Below are 15144 nucleotides of genomic sequence, written 5' to 3'. Positions count from 1 at the left end.
AAAAACAGCATTTTAATAACAGCTAAAGGTGTCATAGATACTTTATTATGGTATAGTATTTAAAAGTATGCCTGAGAAACACATAATATTGGCCCTTTAATGGTTTTTGCGCAATGACGCTTTATGGTGTTTGAACGTTTTATGACAGAATGTTCAGCTAAGGGTACAATGTCACACGCCAGCTTTTGGAGTGTCTAAACCTTTAGTTTCTTTGCATAATCTTATTGTCAGTTTTTATACTTTGTATACATCAAAAAGTAGACATGTCTTTCACACAGTATTTTTCTCACTGCTTCAAGACTTGTGGTTTTCTCTCACACAGAGCAGAATGCACAGATCTAAACCATTGACTTTTACTGGTTTTGGGTTCTGAATTTTCTCGTCAAAACTAGAAATGAAGCCTTTTTTTACCACTTCAGTAGAAAGCAGAACTGAATATCTGAGTATTAGTATCTTAGCTTCTTCATCATCAGTGGCTTTTTTAAAGAAGAAAAAGTAAGAGAATAGTGAAATGTAATAGAAAAGAGTGAAAGAGAGATTAGAAGATATGTGTAATATTTATAAAGAAACCACAAGACAACACACCCGACATCTTGGCTGTACACCTACAAAATGAACAAAATGAAGTCTTTCTTCTGTGTCGTCTCCTACATAAAACACTGCAAGCACTTGTGTGACATCCAATAAAATGTAGAGTTTCAGCACAGTGATTGTTTGAGGTTTATTTTCCACTGTTTCTGAAGTCTTGAAGTCTTTGAAGTCCCCGGTGTTTTTTAAGGTGTGGGGTGTCGCAGACTCTGAGATCAGGTGATGTTTACACTGCACACAGGTGGACGTAGGTGAACTAAATGAGACTTCTGTAATGTTTGTCCTCTAAAGGGTACAGAGCACAGTTTTCTCTTATGTTTTGATGTGGATCTGCCTTATCTTCACTGAACATTTGCACTGAACTTGCATCACCCCCTAAAAGAATTAGAACGTCCTGCATTCCTGCAAATTCATTTGAATTCCTGGAAAAGGTAGGTTGATTTATTCTAGTTATGGAAATAGCACGGCTTTAACAGAAGCTGCTTTGTGTTTTACCTTGAGGAAGTTTCCATGTTTTTGTGAGTAACACAACATTAGCCATGTTTTTAAGGCACTCACTGCAATCAGATTGCATCAGGACAGCAAATTAAGCACTGCAGTGATGCTATGGTCATTATGCATTCACACAATGTAATTATGTTACTCTTGGTTCAAAAACCTAGATCATTTTAAAAGCACAACTAACTTGAAAGTCCACAATCAGCGATGAAATACACAACTAGAAGCACTTGAAAAGCGCATACGGCTGCCAAGAGCCAAGGTTATGCAAATGAAAGCATTCAGCTCACTGAAGCTTGTTGTTTTTTTCTTTCGGTTTCTGTTTGTGCCAGATCACGGCGAGTTGCAGCTCTGACAGATGTTGGCAGATCACCACCAGCATTTAATCCGTTGTTCTTTGTGAAAACTCCAACGTGTTCGGACAGGTTTTTTTTAAAATTTAATCTATAATTTTGAGTGAGCAAAGAATCTGTTCCAAGATGAGGCAGAGAAGGATCAGGGTCAGCCTGCCATTGGCTGCTCTTGTAGTTTGTTGTATTCCTGATGCCCTCCACATGTTTTGTTGGTTACTGTTATTAAATTGCTCCTCAGGGTGTCTCTTGTACAAACGTTTGGCAGCTAGTTTCAGGCTCTAATAAAAGCAAATGTATCCCTTGGCCTGTACACAGTATCCCAGGCTTTGAGAAGGCGATCTCTACTGTTCAAGCGTGGTTTTTGATTTGGAAAAAGCTTGTTGGACTTAGTAGATTGGGCAGAATTTGTACAGAATTCTACAAAACAAACTACATCCCTCTAGATTTGTTCCCTATTTAACAACTCTCCAGGCTGTGTGCTTCAAACAGAAGCCTTCTCAGTCCAGAGCAGCACTGCTTTCATTGCCGTCTTGATGTCTTGAACATAAATGCGATTATTTATTTTTGTTGTGGTTCTGAACAGTTTTCCTTGTTCTCAGGATTAGTTTCTGTTGCACAGGTCTTACCTGTGCGAGCCAGAGGGAGTAAGACTTTCAGAGCCTGCTGAAGCAGCTCGGGGCTGTCTGGGAATGTCTTCAGAGCAGAAAGAACCACAACATGGTCCCGGTTCTCCACAAAGTCCACGAGTTGGTCATCACTCACTGAAAACAGAAACGTAAATAAAATCTACTGAAGTTGATTTCAGCCACAGTGAAATAAAAACAAGTAAACACAATGTTTTAAAGTAAAGTTGGGTTTTATGTTAAGTTTATAACCAAATTAGTATCTTACCTATTGTTGATAGTTCTTTGAATGACCTTAGCTTCAACAAACAGAGTTTAATTCTAACCAGACTGATGGGTTAATGGCTAGTCCTAGAGAGGCCAAAATCCAAGGTGGATTGACGGCATCTTAAGATAACTCATTGCACTTATTGCAAACATTATTTTACAAACTATAACATCACAGTTCATGTCACATGACATGTTTACTTAAATAGACTTTAATGGTTACAAATAGGGCAGCACAGAGGAGCAGTGGTTGCCTCACAGTGAGAGAGGGTTGCAGGTTTGCCTCCAGGCCTTTCTGTGTGCAGTCTGCATGTTCTCCATGGGTGCACTGTGTGAGTTTTATCATTGTGATTTGATCCCTTTCCACACACCAAAACATACATGTTAGGTTAGCTGGTAACTAAAGTGTCCCTAGGTGTGGGTGAAAGTGTGAACGGTTGTTTATCTCATTTGTGTTTTCTGTAGTCTTGTGATGGATTGGCGACCTGTCCCGTGTGTCAATGAGAACATCAGCCCTGTGACTTGGTAAGAAGAAGTTTGTAAAGTAAACTGGTGGATGGTTACAAAATAGCAAATGACAGCAGCAGCTAACTGTAGCATTTCCAGTGCAGTCTGAGAGCATATTTTTGCTTGAATGTTATTATTTTTCTTCCAGAATACAGTGTGTAAAACGCTGTACGATGCAAAACTACCACCACTGTAAAGGTTTTTAAACAATTTTTGAAACTACTAAGAGGTTTTGAAGAATGGAACCCTGTTTCTCCATACTGAGGTTGTTTAAAACAGTGGCTCCCCACCTACTTTCCTCAACGTTCCCCCGTTCCTACTTCCAAACCAAGCTGAGCTCCATCCTCCCCTCTTCAATCCCTCGCTACTCCAAACCTCTCCCATGGCTGCTTTCAAACTTTATCTCTTTATCAACATAATAAAAAAGTTAATAGTTACAAACTTTTATTTGGAAAAAAGAAAGACTTGTTGAGCAGTTTAACCAGATTAAAATTAGAAGATAAATATAAGGATGTGAACTTTTAACAGCTGATGACAGGGATGTAAACATATTAGCCAATAGCATGGTAGCACATTAGCAGGCTAGTAAGCTAACATTTTCCATGCTCTGTTGGATTCAGAAAACATTTAATCAAATTTGAGTTGTCTCAAATTGAAAAATGTGAAGCATTTTTTTCTTTTTTTTCAAAGTACTTAAAGTGTTTCAGGCAAATTTAAAAAAAACTGCAAGAGACACAGAGGAGCATGGTCGAGTGTGGGGATGAGTGGAGGACGTTAAGCAGGGGTGTGTGTGTTCAGGACAAAGGGGAAGTGACAGCTGGCTTAATTTGACATTAGCCTCATTCACAAGAAGACAGATCAGTGTGTTTCTACCTCTGTCCAGCAGCGGCTGCAGAACTCCACAACCCTGGAGCTGCACTTCCTCACTGGAAGGAAAAGCCTTCATCGCTTGCACCACCAGGCTGAGCACATCCTCTTCCTCATCCAGCACCAGCAGAGGAACTGTGTCTGAATGTATTTAAAAATATAAAAAAAACACCACATATATCACAGGTGACATTTCACTCACCACTGGCTTATTTCAATTATGGACAAAATGTGTTACACTGAACAAGAACATTTCCACAAATACAAATGTTTCAATACTACCATCAGACTGGATGTCTTTCCATAGATTTTTACTTTCCAAACTGTATTTTTGATAACAAATACAAATAAATCTTTATCAGAGTCAGAACAAGGAAATGTGATTGATTAAATGCACAGCTGCTGAAAAATCACTGAACTGTTCTGATCAGTGACTCATGGATCAAAACTTGAATCATGAATATACTTTGTTAGAAATTAGCAACAAGTTGTTCTGATCTGAAATGTTGCTCTAAAAATAGATTTTCACTCTAGTCAGCTTGGATGAGGGAAACCCCACATTCCAGATAACTGGTTAGATAAGTACAACTGCTTTTAACTTTAAGCTGCCTTCCTACAGAGAAAATGTGACATGTTTAACTTTTAAATTGCCTTAAATACTTACATTGATCAGAACAGCCTCAGCGATAAAGTCATTGATCACCTTGTTACAGAGCAATACTTGTTTGAAGAACCATAAAGTGACAGGTGATTTTAACGCAGAGGTTTAACTCTACCTGAAATTTACCTGGAAAGTCAGAGTGAAAGGCAACACATTCCTGAGCGCCTGTGCCCGCAGCAGCACTCACCTGATCTGAGCAGCAGGGCCAGTGCTCGGAGTCCAACCATGGTCACTCGACAGTCTGAGCTGAACAGAGACAGCACCTTCAGCACCTGCCTAGGAACCAAATCAGGACAAGAACAAATCAAATCAGGGCTGCACAGTCTTTGTTTTTCTGCAAATGAAACATTTTGTTGCCTTAAATTGTAACATTTCAAACTACAATGATTTTGTAAAACCAAGGAACAGCTGATTGGTCAAACCTCAAAAATTACATTAGGGCAGAGTTTGCCATGACCATGCTTGGCGAGGGCATTGCTGTGGGCAGTTTGCCGTAGTCGTGATTGGCAGAGGTTTTGCTGTGGGTGGAGTTTGTCCTAACCGTGATTGGAGGAGTTAATGTGTGGGTGGAGTTTGTCCTAACTGTGACTGGCGGTGTTAGTGTGTGGGCAGAGTTTGTCCTAACCGTGATTGGCGGTGTTAGTGTGTGGGCGGAGTTTGTCCTAACCATGATTGGCGGACTTAATGTGTGGGCGGAGTTTGTCCTAACCGTGATATGTGGAGTTAGCGTGTGGGTGGAGTTTATCCTAATTGTGATTGGCGGCATTAGTGTGTGGACGGAGTTTGTCCTAAACATGATTGGCTGAGTTAATGTGTGGGCGGAGTTTATTCTAACCGTGATTGGCTGAGTTAATGTGTGGGCGGAGTTTGTCCTAACTGTGATTGGCAGAGGTCTTTCTGTGGGTGGAGTTTGTCCAAACCGTGATTGGTGGAATTAATGTGTGGGTGGAGTTTGTCCTAACTGTGATTGGCAGAGTTAATGTGTGGGCGGAGTTTGTTTTAACCATGATTGATTGGATTGACTTGTCTTGTGTGGCAACTTCAAAGAGGAAGTAATGCTAATAGTAAAAAAAACATGATTTATTGATGGTCCATGTACAGTTTAAAACAGAACAATGACTCAAAATTATTGTGAACATGTAAATTTAATTTATTGACTTACCTGCGGCAAGAACCTTCCTGTCTCAAGTTATGACTAATATTGTTTTGACCGAGCCAAATTCCCTCCACGTGTGACGCTCAATGTTCGTGTAGCTAGTACCTTCCTGTCTCAAGTTATGAATAATATTTATATTTAAAAATATATAGGTACTTCCTGGCCAATTCGACCAAGCTACTCCCAGCTGGCCCCAGCTTTTTCAAACCGCACCCCAGATCTGAGGATTCTAACGAGGATACAGAGTGAAAAACTGGAGACCACAGATAAAAATATCTGAATGGGTCATTATTTTCACCAACATAAAACAACTCTGACTAATCAAACTGTTAGTATCATGTTATAAGCAATAAAACCACAGATTAATTTTAATTTAATTTAGACATGATTAAAATAAAATTATTTAGTTATTGGGTTCAATGAGACTCTTTTTCTAACAGTTTATGAAGATTATCATTATCCTGTCTGGACATCTCCTTATGATTTAAGTGAAAACTTTCAGGTGAAACAAGCTCCAATGAAAAACATTCAGTCACGTTTGCACAACCAGTCAGCCTGGCATCACTTACTGGTGCACTGCCAGCACCTCCCACTCCACGGCGACATCCAGAGGTCGGGTGAGCTCCTCCAGCGTACTGGGACATATTTCAATCAGCTGACACAGCAATGACCAACCCACCTGTTCAAACAAAAAACTCACTCTTTATTTGAAATATATATATACAGTATATAGAAAAGTCTACTTTCCTTTCATTCTTGAGTTGTGTGCATCAGGACACCATAACAATTATCTGGTCTTTATCAGATTCTGAAACTGGTCAAATCCAACCTCAAGTGTACAAAAACACAACAGATCCATCATTTCATTCATTATAAACAAAAATAAAGTTAGAATTAGGGGTGCACCAATTTCCTTAATTTTGGGAGATCGGCCAATGAGACTGGTAGAAAGGATCGGCTTCTCGTCTACCTACACAAATGTCTGACAATCAGTCACTGTCCTCTTTTGGTCTGCTGTGAACACTACCTCATGTCCTGTTAAAACAAGTTGTATTGTGACCTTAAAAAATCGGTCTTGGTCAAAATTGGAACCAGCTGGTCATAATTTTTAACCTGCCAAACCCAAATTAAATTAAGTATTGCTCTTGAACCTTTTGGAGTAAATTCACAAGCCTAGTCTCTATGTAAAGCTATCAATCAAAATTTTTTAACTTCAGCAGTCATAATTTCTGTAACTGTAACTAGTATTTAGTTATTGAAGTTAAAATACACTATAAGCATCAATGTTTTTCTCATTCTGAAATCTGTAAATTGAATAAAAAGTAACATGACTGGCTACACAGCTGTGGTGTCAGAATGAAGCTCAGAGCTGATTCGCCCATTCTAGTCAATTAATCACGTGTACCACATATGGGTGGGACATGAGGGGCTCGCCACACAGTTTGTGCTCTGCAGAGTCTATAGATCAGGGATGCCCAAACTTATTCCCTCAGAGGGCCAAAATGAAAATCTACCCAAAGGCTGCGGGCCAAATGCAATAATATAATAGAGGAAATGCTAATACTTCTTAAGTAAAGTGCTTTTACTTTTTATGATTAAACCAAGAGCCAGTGCAGTGGCCCATGTTTTGTTTGTTTGTGTTTTTAATCTGTACACTTGCTCAGGCAGCAAAGGCTCATGGGACATTTCATATATTGATAAAATATGAGTATTTGTAGTCTTATAAAGTTTTCAAATCTACATGTGTGCTTAAATCTAATTTAAATATCTTCTTTGGTTTCTTGTGTTTTATTCATAATCTTAATATAATTCAGTGACAAAGTCAGCTATCTGTGCTACAGTCCCTTATTTAGTCATTGGGCCATTGGATGTAATTACTATACATGGAAATACAGAGTTTCTACAGAGGATGACAGACAATTAAAAACTACTGGTGGGCCAAATCAAATGGCTTGGCGGGCCAATTTTGGCCCGCGGGCCCCACTTTGGGCACCTCTGCTATAGATGAACCCGGTTAGTCGAAAAAGGTGTCAATCGAAAGAACACAACCAGTCACATTGTTTCAACAGCCTATTGTGCAAATTCAAAATACATGGTAGTGAGTGTCAGGCTATAAAGAGGCAGGAAGTAACAACACACTGGAAATGTACATTGAGAGTTAAGGGGTTAAAGATTGATTATTGGTGATCAGCCAGAAAACTGCAATCGGTGCACCCCTAGTTAGAAGGCTGTATATGAAGACACTAAATCCACCGTTGCTGCTTCCACAGAATTTAAAAGGCAAAACATCAGCCAGGTGCTGTTGATCAATTGTATTAATTTACTTATCATCATAAATTTGATCACTTTTATAAGAGTCTTGTAAGTTGCTGCTTTGGATCGTACAGGTATGTGTGTGTGTTAACAAAAGGCTAAGGTGGAAAGACATCAGCGATGACTTTAGAGAAGCAACTGTTGCTGCCTAAAAACTTGGGAAGGGTTAAAGGTCAACAGATTATTCACAAGGGAGTAATCATATTTAAGATTGCTGCCAATCTACTCAGGAGTGGAGGTCTGGCAATTTACCCCAAGATCAGACTGTGCAGCACTTAGTGAAAGTATGGCTTCAGTTAGCAAGTTAAATGTTACAGTTCATGACAGGACAATTAGAAAGCAGTGAACAAATGTGGCTTTTTGGGGAACTTATGAGAAAATCTATTTTTTTCTAAAAAAAAATTAATTAATTAAAAAAAGACATGACACCATTTGTAAAGACTTCTGGATCGTTGTCCTTTGGACAGATGTGAACAAAGCGAAGATGTTTCCCTATAATGCTAAATGCCATATTTGGTCCAAAAAAAATACAGATCAGTACAAACATCTCCTACAACTGTAAACAACGGTGGTGGAAGATTGATGGTTTGGGCTTATTTAGCAGCCACAGAACTTAGTCGACCATGAACTCCTCTGTAGGCCACCTGAGAGCTGAAGTTTGGGACAAACTGGGTCATGATCAGTGGCGTCACCAGGCCTATTTTAGGGGGTGACGGTGCGCAGCGCTGCGGCTTCTGAATAAATGAAAATGATTTAAMACTGTTGTTTATACATTTAGCAGCTCTTTTTTATTCCACAGCTGACCTGCTAAAAATGACAGATTTTCTTTTCTGGATCTCTGACAGACGGACTTCAATCTCTGAACTCGTAAAGTTCTTTTTAGTTTTCGCTGTCATTTTCATGAATGAATGGACACTTCCTTGTATCTGAGGCAGGAAACATAGCCTTATATGGTGTTTTTGGGGTGGTAATTATGCTAATCTCCTCTCGCGTGCACGAGCAGCTGGACATGAACAGGTGGAATTTACGCAGCTCATTTACACACTTTTCCTGAAGATAGAAGAGTATGTAGAATCTGACGTGACATGTTCGTACGAACCCTTCGTAACAAAAGTAAGAGAAATTTAGGATAARAATACGAACATGTTCTTGCATGAGGCCCATTGTCTTGCTGAAATGTCCAGCCACGTTTCATCTTCATCATCCTGGTAGATGGAAGCAGATTTTTATCAAGAATGTCTCTGTACATTTTTCCACTCATCCTTCCTTCAATTATTTGAAGTTTGCCAGTACCATATGCTGAAAAACAGCCCCACACCATGATGTTCCCACCTCCAAACTTCACTGTTGGTATGGTGTTTTTGGGCTGATGTGCAGTGCCATTTGACCTCCAAACATGATGTGTATTCTGGCATCCAAACAGTTCAATGTTGGTCTCCTCTGACCAGACTATATTCTCCCAGTATTACACAGGCTTGTTTAAATGTTGTGCAGCAAACTTTARAGGAGCTTCAACATGCTGTTTCTTCAGCAGTGGAGTCTTGCGTGGTGAGCGTGCATACAGGCCATGGTGGTTCAGTGCATTACTTATTGTTTTCTTTGAAACAAACGTACCTGCTAATTCCAGGTCTGTCTGAAGCTCTCCACAAGTGGTCCTTGGCTCTTGGACAACTCTTCTGATCATTCTTTTCACTCCTCTGTCAGAAATCTTGTGAGGAGCACCTGGTCGTGGTCGGTTTATGGTGAAATAATGTTCTTCCCACTTCTGAATTATGGCCCCAACAGTGCTCACTGGAACCTTCAGAAGTTTAGACATTCTTCTGTAACCGATGCCATCATTATGCTTTGCAACAATAAGGTTGTGAAGGTCTTGAGAGAGCTCTTTACTTTACCCATCATCAGATGGTTCTTGTGTGATACCTGGCCATCATTTGGGACTGAACCAGCTGATATTAACTTGCACTGACAAGGGGCAGGCTTGCTTTCTAATTACTGAGAGAGTTCAGCTGGTGTCTTGGCTTTCCATGCCTTTTTACACCTCCCTTTCTTCATGTGTTCAATACTTTTTCCCTGTGCCATTCCACATTATTACAAATAACTTCATTTCTGGACATTTATGGTTTGATTTCTTTGTATGTATGGATCACTTGGGTTGTTACCAACATTTGGTGAAAATTTCATGTCATTAGCACCTCTAGTAATATATGTACTGAGAAAAATGGTGACGTGTTCAATACTTATTTTTCCCATTGTGTATATATATATATATATATATATATAAAAAGATACACACACAATACAAATATATAATATACAAAAATTCTGTGTGTCTCCTAGGGGCTATGCCCCCTTGTCCTTAAAACCTAGTGACACCCCTGGTCATGATGCAACAGAAAAACATTCCCAAACAGCAGCCATAATATGTTCATGTATTTTTGTTCTCACGGGGTTAGATTTGAATTATTTTACAGTCACCAGACAGTAAAATTATTCAAATCTAACCTCAAGAGAACAAGCATCAGATAGGTTTATAGTTATTAATTTTCTGCTCTGACACATAAACCTTTATACTGACAAAAGTCGACTGTAATATTTGACCAGACAAGAGAAAGATCAAACCCAGAGCTTTTCAAACTGAAAGAACATTTTAACATGCAGGAGCTCTCTGAACTTGTCTGAGCTCGTACAGCCTCTTCACGGGACTTTCAGTTTTGTTGTGCAGCAATCTCATCTCTGATGAGCTACACTTCACTGCTGTCACAAGACGCCATAAACAACTCGGCACAAACAGCTCATTTATGGTTACCTCTCACACCATATGCTTTCTGTTGTTTTTCTGCTGCATAAAACCGAAGCCCGCTGCATGAATGAAATGAAATGAAATTAAAAGCTCACAAAGAACCTTTTTAAAAAGAACACAGCTTACCCGCTGGACTCCTATGCTGCTGATGTAAGTGGACAGCACCACCAGGAGGGGAAGGTGGACGTTTTGGGCTTCGAAGAGCTCGGCTGCTGCAAACAGAAAGAAGCAGAACAGAGAGCAGGATGTTAACATTAAATAATCTGGAGGTTTATTTGTCTTTAATGTGCTTATAAAGACATGTTGATGACCGAATGAAAAAGGAGTATTGCAAGAAAACTATTACTGTAAAACAAAATCAACTTCAAGGATGTCAAAAAGAAATGCTAAAAAGATATTTACATTTGAAACTACTGGATACAACGTTGAAAATTTGAATTTCATAATCATCAAATTAAATTCACATTTATCTAATTTTCTACTTTGAATTTGATCAATAAAGAAAGTGCCTACATTTTACAACAGGGCTCATTCTAATCTAAACCAGTTCAAGTTTAATTTTATTCATATCCCACAAAAACACATCCACGAAGAACATGACATTCATTCTTAGTACCACACAACTACACATATTAAGATAACTCATGCTCAAGTGCAATAAAGTGCATTTCGCTCCCAAGACAGCAAAACCATAAAATATGTGTTTCAAAAATCTAAAAAGTGGTCTTGGTGTTTGACTCTTAATTTTAGCCCCTGGCTTTATTTGGGACACAGTTTTTAACATCATTATCAGGTCAGTGTGGATGATGGGTAACCCTCGAAAATATGTTAAACTTTGGAGCACCTAAAGTCAAATCAGATTATTCACAAACAACTGCAAAGTCTGCACACTTATAAATATATTTATATTAGAATAAACAGAAGGTCAAATCAATTACATCATCATTGCCGCTTTGCTGCTAACTTTAGGTTAGCTGATAATAAAGTCAGTAAAAATGTTTACTGAGCCATAACTATTAGGTTTAAAGAGAAACACACACACGAAGTAGGCCTGTTTATCACCAGCATGATGCACACACACACACACAGCACAACAATCAGAATCGTACCGCGGTCAGTGTGCGCCAGGAAAAGTAGATCCTGGATGATTTGAATCAGAGCAGGCAGCTGACTCTCCTCTTTGGGAGTTTTCAGCCTCACCAAAAGCTTCTTCAGTCTTTCCTCCAGCTCCTCTTTATTAACCATGCTCTTCAAAGTGACGTTTCCCGGCTGAAAACTTGACGCGCATTGACTGAGTTCAGTCAGCGTGGACAAGAAAACATTGAACCTCCACAGGACACCGGGGAGCTCAGCATTAGCTCCATGTTACAGTAGCTCCAGCGGGCTGTCATGAATGGAGGAAGCTGTCAGAAGGGATCTGCCCCGGCGCTGACATCACCGGCCTCCGTACTTTTTTTTTTTTTTTTTTTTTTTTTTGTGGCGAAAAGCGCGTTCCCTTATGTCGATCCAGAGATTTTCTGATATTTCTACGGTTCCTGTGTTGTAAAGGCGTGTTCCTGCTTCCCTGCGGTCACATCATATGACTCAAATCAACTAAAAATAAAAAATAAAAACCTTCCCGTTTATAGACGAGGTTTGAAACCGTGGCTGGGAAGACCAAAACAAGTTAGCATGCTTTCATTAAAAACCCAAACAGCGCGTGAGGCAACCATCTTGAAGTCGTAATGTTTATACAATCTACGCAACATCATTTTATTCTTGGTACAGATTTATAAAGAAGGCTAGATAGAATCGAAACTGATGTTCATGGTAAAAAAAAAAAAAGGCTGTATAATTTGAAAAACAAAGCATGGTCTTCCTAATTTATCGGGCATATTCAGTTTAGGAAAAAAATGCGCATTTACACTTCTTATTACGGTATTCACTATACCCACACAAAAGGAACCTGTATGGAGGTACAGTGATGCCACAAAAATAAAACTGAATACAAAACAAACATAAAAAAAATGGAATAAGCACATATAAAAAACAAGATGTATTTGTATTATAATTCTGTATTAATTCAATTTAATTCAAAAATATTTTATTGATCCCAGAGGGACATTAGATGTAACTCATTTAACTAAAGAGTTATTGTAGATGGTGATGGCTGTGGGGAAGAAAGATCTTCTGTATCACAAAGAAATTGAAGAATTCTCTGACTCAAGACACTGTTTTTCTATGACAGTCTGATGAAGAGGATGGTCAGAGTTGTCCACAATGTTCTTGATTTTATGTAAAATCCTTCTTTGCACCATCATCTCCAGAGATTCCACAGTCGTCCCCAGAACAGAACCAGCCTTCTTCTTCTTTCTTTAGCCTTTTAACTTTTATTTTAAAAGAAACATTAATTTAGTTTATTATTTATTTATTTTCCAATTTCTAAGCTATGATTAGGAAATGCTCCCATCAGGTCCTCAGAAATGTCCTGTTTGCTACCCAAATATTAAAGAACAATGTAGTCACAAAACAGGGACACACACATAGTAGACTTATTGACAACCTGTTATGAATACTTCAAGAGAATGGGACATTAAATACGTAATATAAACATGTATATTATACATTACCACACTGTATATTGTATAGTACACCAATTCTAATTAAGTTGGGACATTGTTTAAACATTAAAAAAATAAAGTTGTTTTTTAACATTAAATATCCTGTCTTTGTAGGGTATTCAACTGAATATAGGTTGAAAAGCATTTGCGAATCATCATATTCAGTTTTTATTTATGTTTTAAACAGCATTAAAATTGGGGTTGTAGATTCAGCACCAGGTAGCCTACACCAATATATTAGTCCTTAATAGTCAAAAATGACTATAGACTGGCTACAGTGAGCCACTTTGGTGATCCATGACACATTTGTGCTTTTGTCTATATAACTAACTGTCATGTGTGAAATAAGTGGTGGTATAGATGTAATCAGGTCTTAAACTGATACTTTCAGGAAATGTTTCCTGGTGGTTTCCACTGTCTTTAAATATGCAAGCAAAAAAGTGAAGTGAGATCTAACGAGACAATCGTTTTCAGGTTGGGGAGTTTTTCACAGACATTCTAACCATTTGAGGTGATTTACCTTTTTTGCCTCATTGTAGCAATTTATAGTTCCTGTGTTGAGAATGTCTTGGTTCCTCTTTTAAGTAAAAAGTTTCTTGGCTCAATATGGACTCTATAGAGTGATTTAAATGAATGTTTGTATAAAAGAAAGCAATGAGTGGTTGTACGACGTGAACTTACTATTCAAACTATTTTTGCATTGCTAAATTAGAACTTACCTCTCATCATTATCTGCTAAGACCTGCTCCTGTTTAAACAAATTAGACTGAGTTGTTGTGGTTCTTACTCTTATACTTTATTTTTTCAATTTGTAGCACTCGTCCAAACTGTGTTTTAAGGATTAAATGAAATACCAACAGCACGTAGATTTAGATATGGGGTATTGTATTGTTAAACATGTATATATGTCTCGGCCATGCTGACATTCAGCCAAATGTTGCACAATCTTAGCATTCTCCTGGCGATGCAAAAGCAAACATGTACAGTAGGTCTTTGTTCCATAGTGGAGCTAACAGTCAGGAGTGCCTCCAGAAAGGGTTTAAATGAGTTCCAGATGGTAGCCATTGATAATCTTGGGGTGGTACACCAAAACCTGCTATAACTGAATGTCAGGAATTTTATTGTGGTGTTGTAATGTAGGAAGAATTATAGAATTGCCTTCTGCTATAAACTATTCCTATTTAAGTTAACACAAGCAACTCATTAAAACTTGTCCTCTCCTCTTAAATTCATTTTCACAACTAGCATTCTTTATAAATGCAGATCGTTTGCAGAGATTCTTAACCTACGGGCCGCGGCCGAGCGCAACGTTGAGGGCCTCAAAAGAACAAGTTTTTAACTTTGGGCCGCAGAGGGCCACGGGACGTCCTCCGGAGGACCCGGCCTGTCGTTTTGGACACAGCCTTTGATTTTGAATAAGGTGCAATACACTTTCTCACCACTAGTAGTGGTAGTGCGCCACTCAGATGTTTAACAACTTTTTTAATATGTAGAAGAAGAACCTTAAAAACCTGCCGATAATGGAAACTTATTTTAAGTTAAAAGTAGAAGCAAAGATGAAGGTAACCTATTAAAAAAGGCCAAAGTTTGTCACTAATATGAAGTACAGCTTCTGTTTTTACCATGAAATATTTTAAAAGTTCAAAACATTTTCAAATATAGTTGCAGATACAGCTATATTTTAATTTGCACTTTAAATTAATTTTTGTAGTTTATTTTTTAAATATTTTTAATGTATCTTAAAAAAACTTTAAACTTGTAAAAAAGCTGTTGTTACTGTTATTGTTTGTCACTAATATGAAGAGCAGCTTCTGTTTCTACCAAGCAAAAGTTTAAATAGGCTATATTTTCATTTGTACTTTATCAAATTTAGTTTTAGAGGTTGTTTTTTTACATTTGAAACATTTAAAG

At 38.3% G+C, this 15144-nt stretch overlaps 1 protein-coding gene across 1 annotated transcript in view; it reads right to left on the bottom strand.

The window, feature by feature from the left end:
- Positions 1 to 12338, bottom strand: part of lrrk2 (leucine-rich repeat kinase 2) — a gene marked incomplete in the record, with an annotated part of 74959 nt that extends 62621 nt beyond the window's left edge. Inside the window, 6 exon segments of the mRNA XM_014020606.1 lie at positions 2066 to 2200; positions 3710 to 3844; positions 4552 to 4640; positions 6090 to 6199; positions 10760 to 10845; positions 11743 to 12338. Coding sequence (XP_013876060.1) covers positions 2066 to 2200; positions 3710 to 3844; positions 4552 to 4640; positions 6090 to 6199; positions 10760 to 10845; positions 11743 to 11878 — 691 coding nt within the window.
- Positions 12339 to 15144: the final 2806 nt, after the last annotated feature.

This window comes from Austrofundulus limnaeus, unplaced genomic scaffold (genome assembly GCF_001266775.1).
Source record: "Austrofundulus limnaeus strain Quisiro unplaced genomic scaffold, Austrofundulus_limnaeus-1.0 Scaffold260, whole genome shotgun sequence".
In the NCBI taxonomy this organism is placed as follows: Eukaryota; Metazoa; Chordata; class Actinopteri; order Cyprinodontiformes; family Rivulidae; genus Austrofundulus; species Austrofundulus limnaeus.
This window is presented reverse-complemented; position numbering and strand designations above follow the sequence as displayed.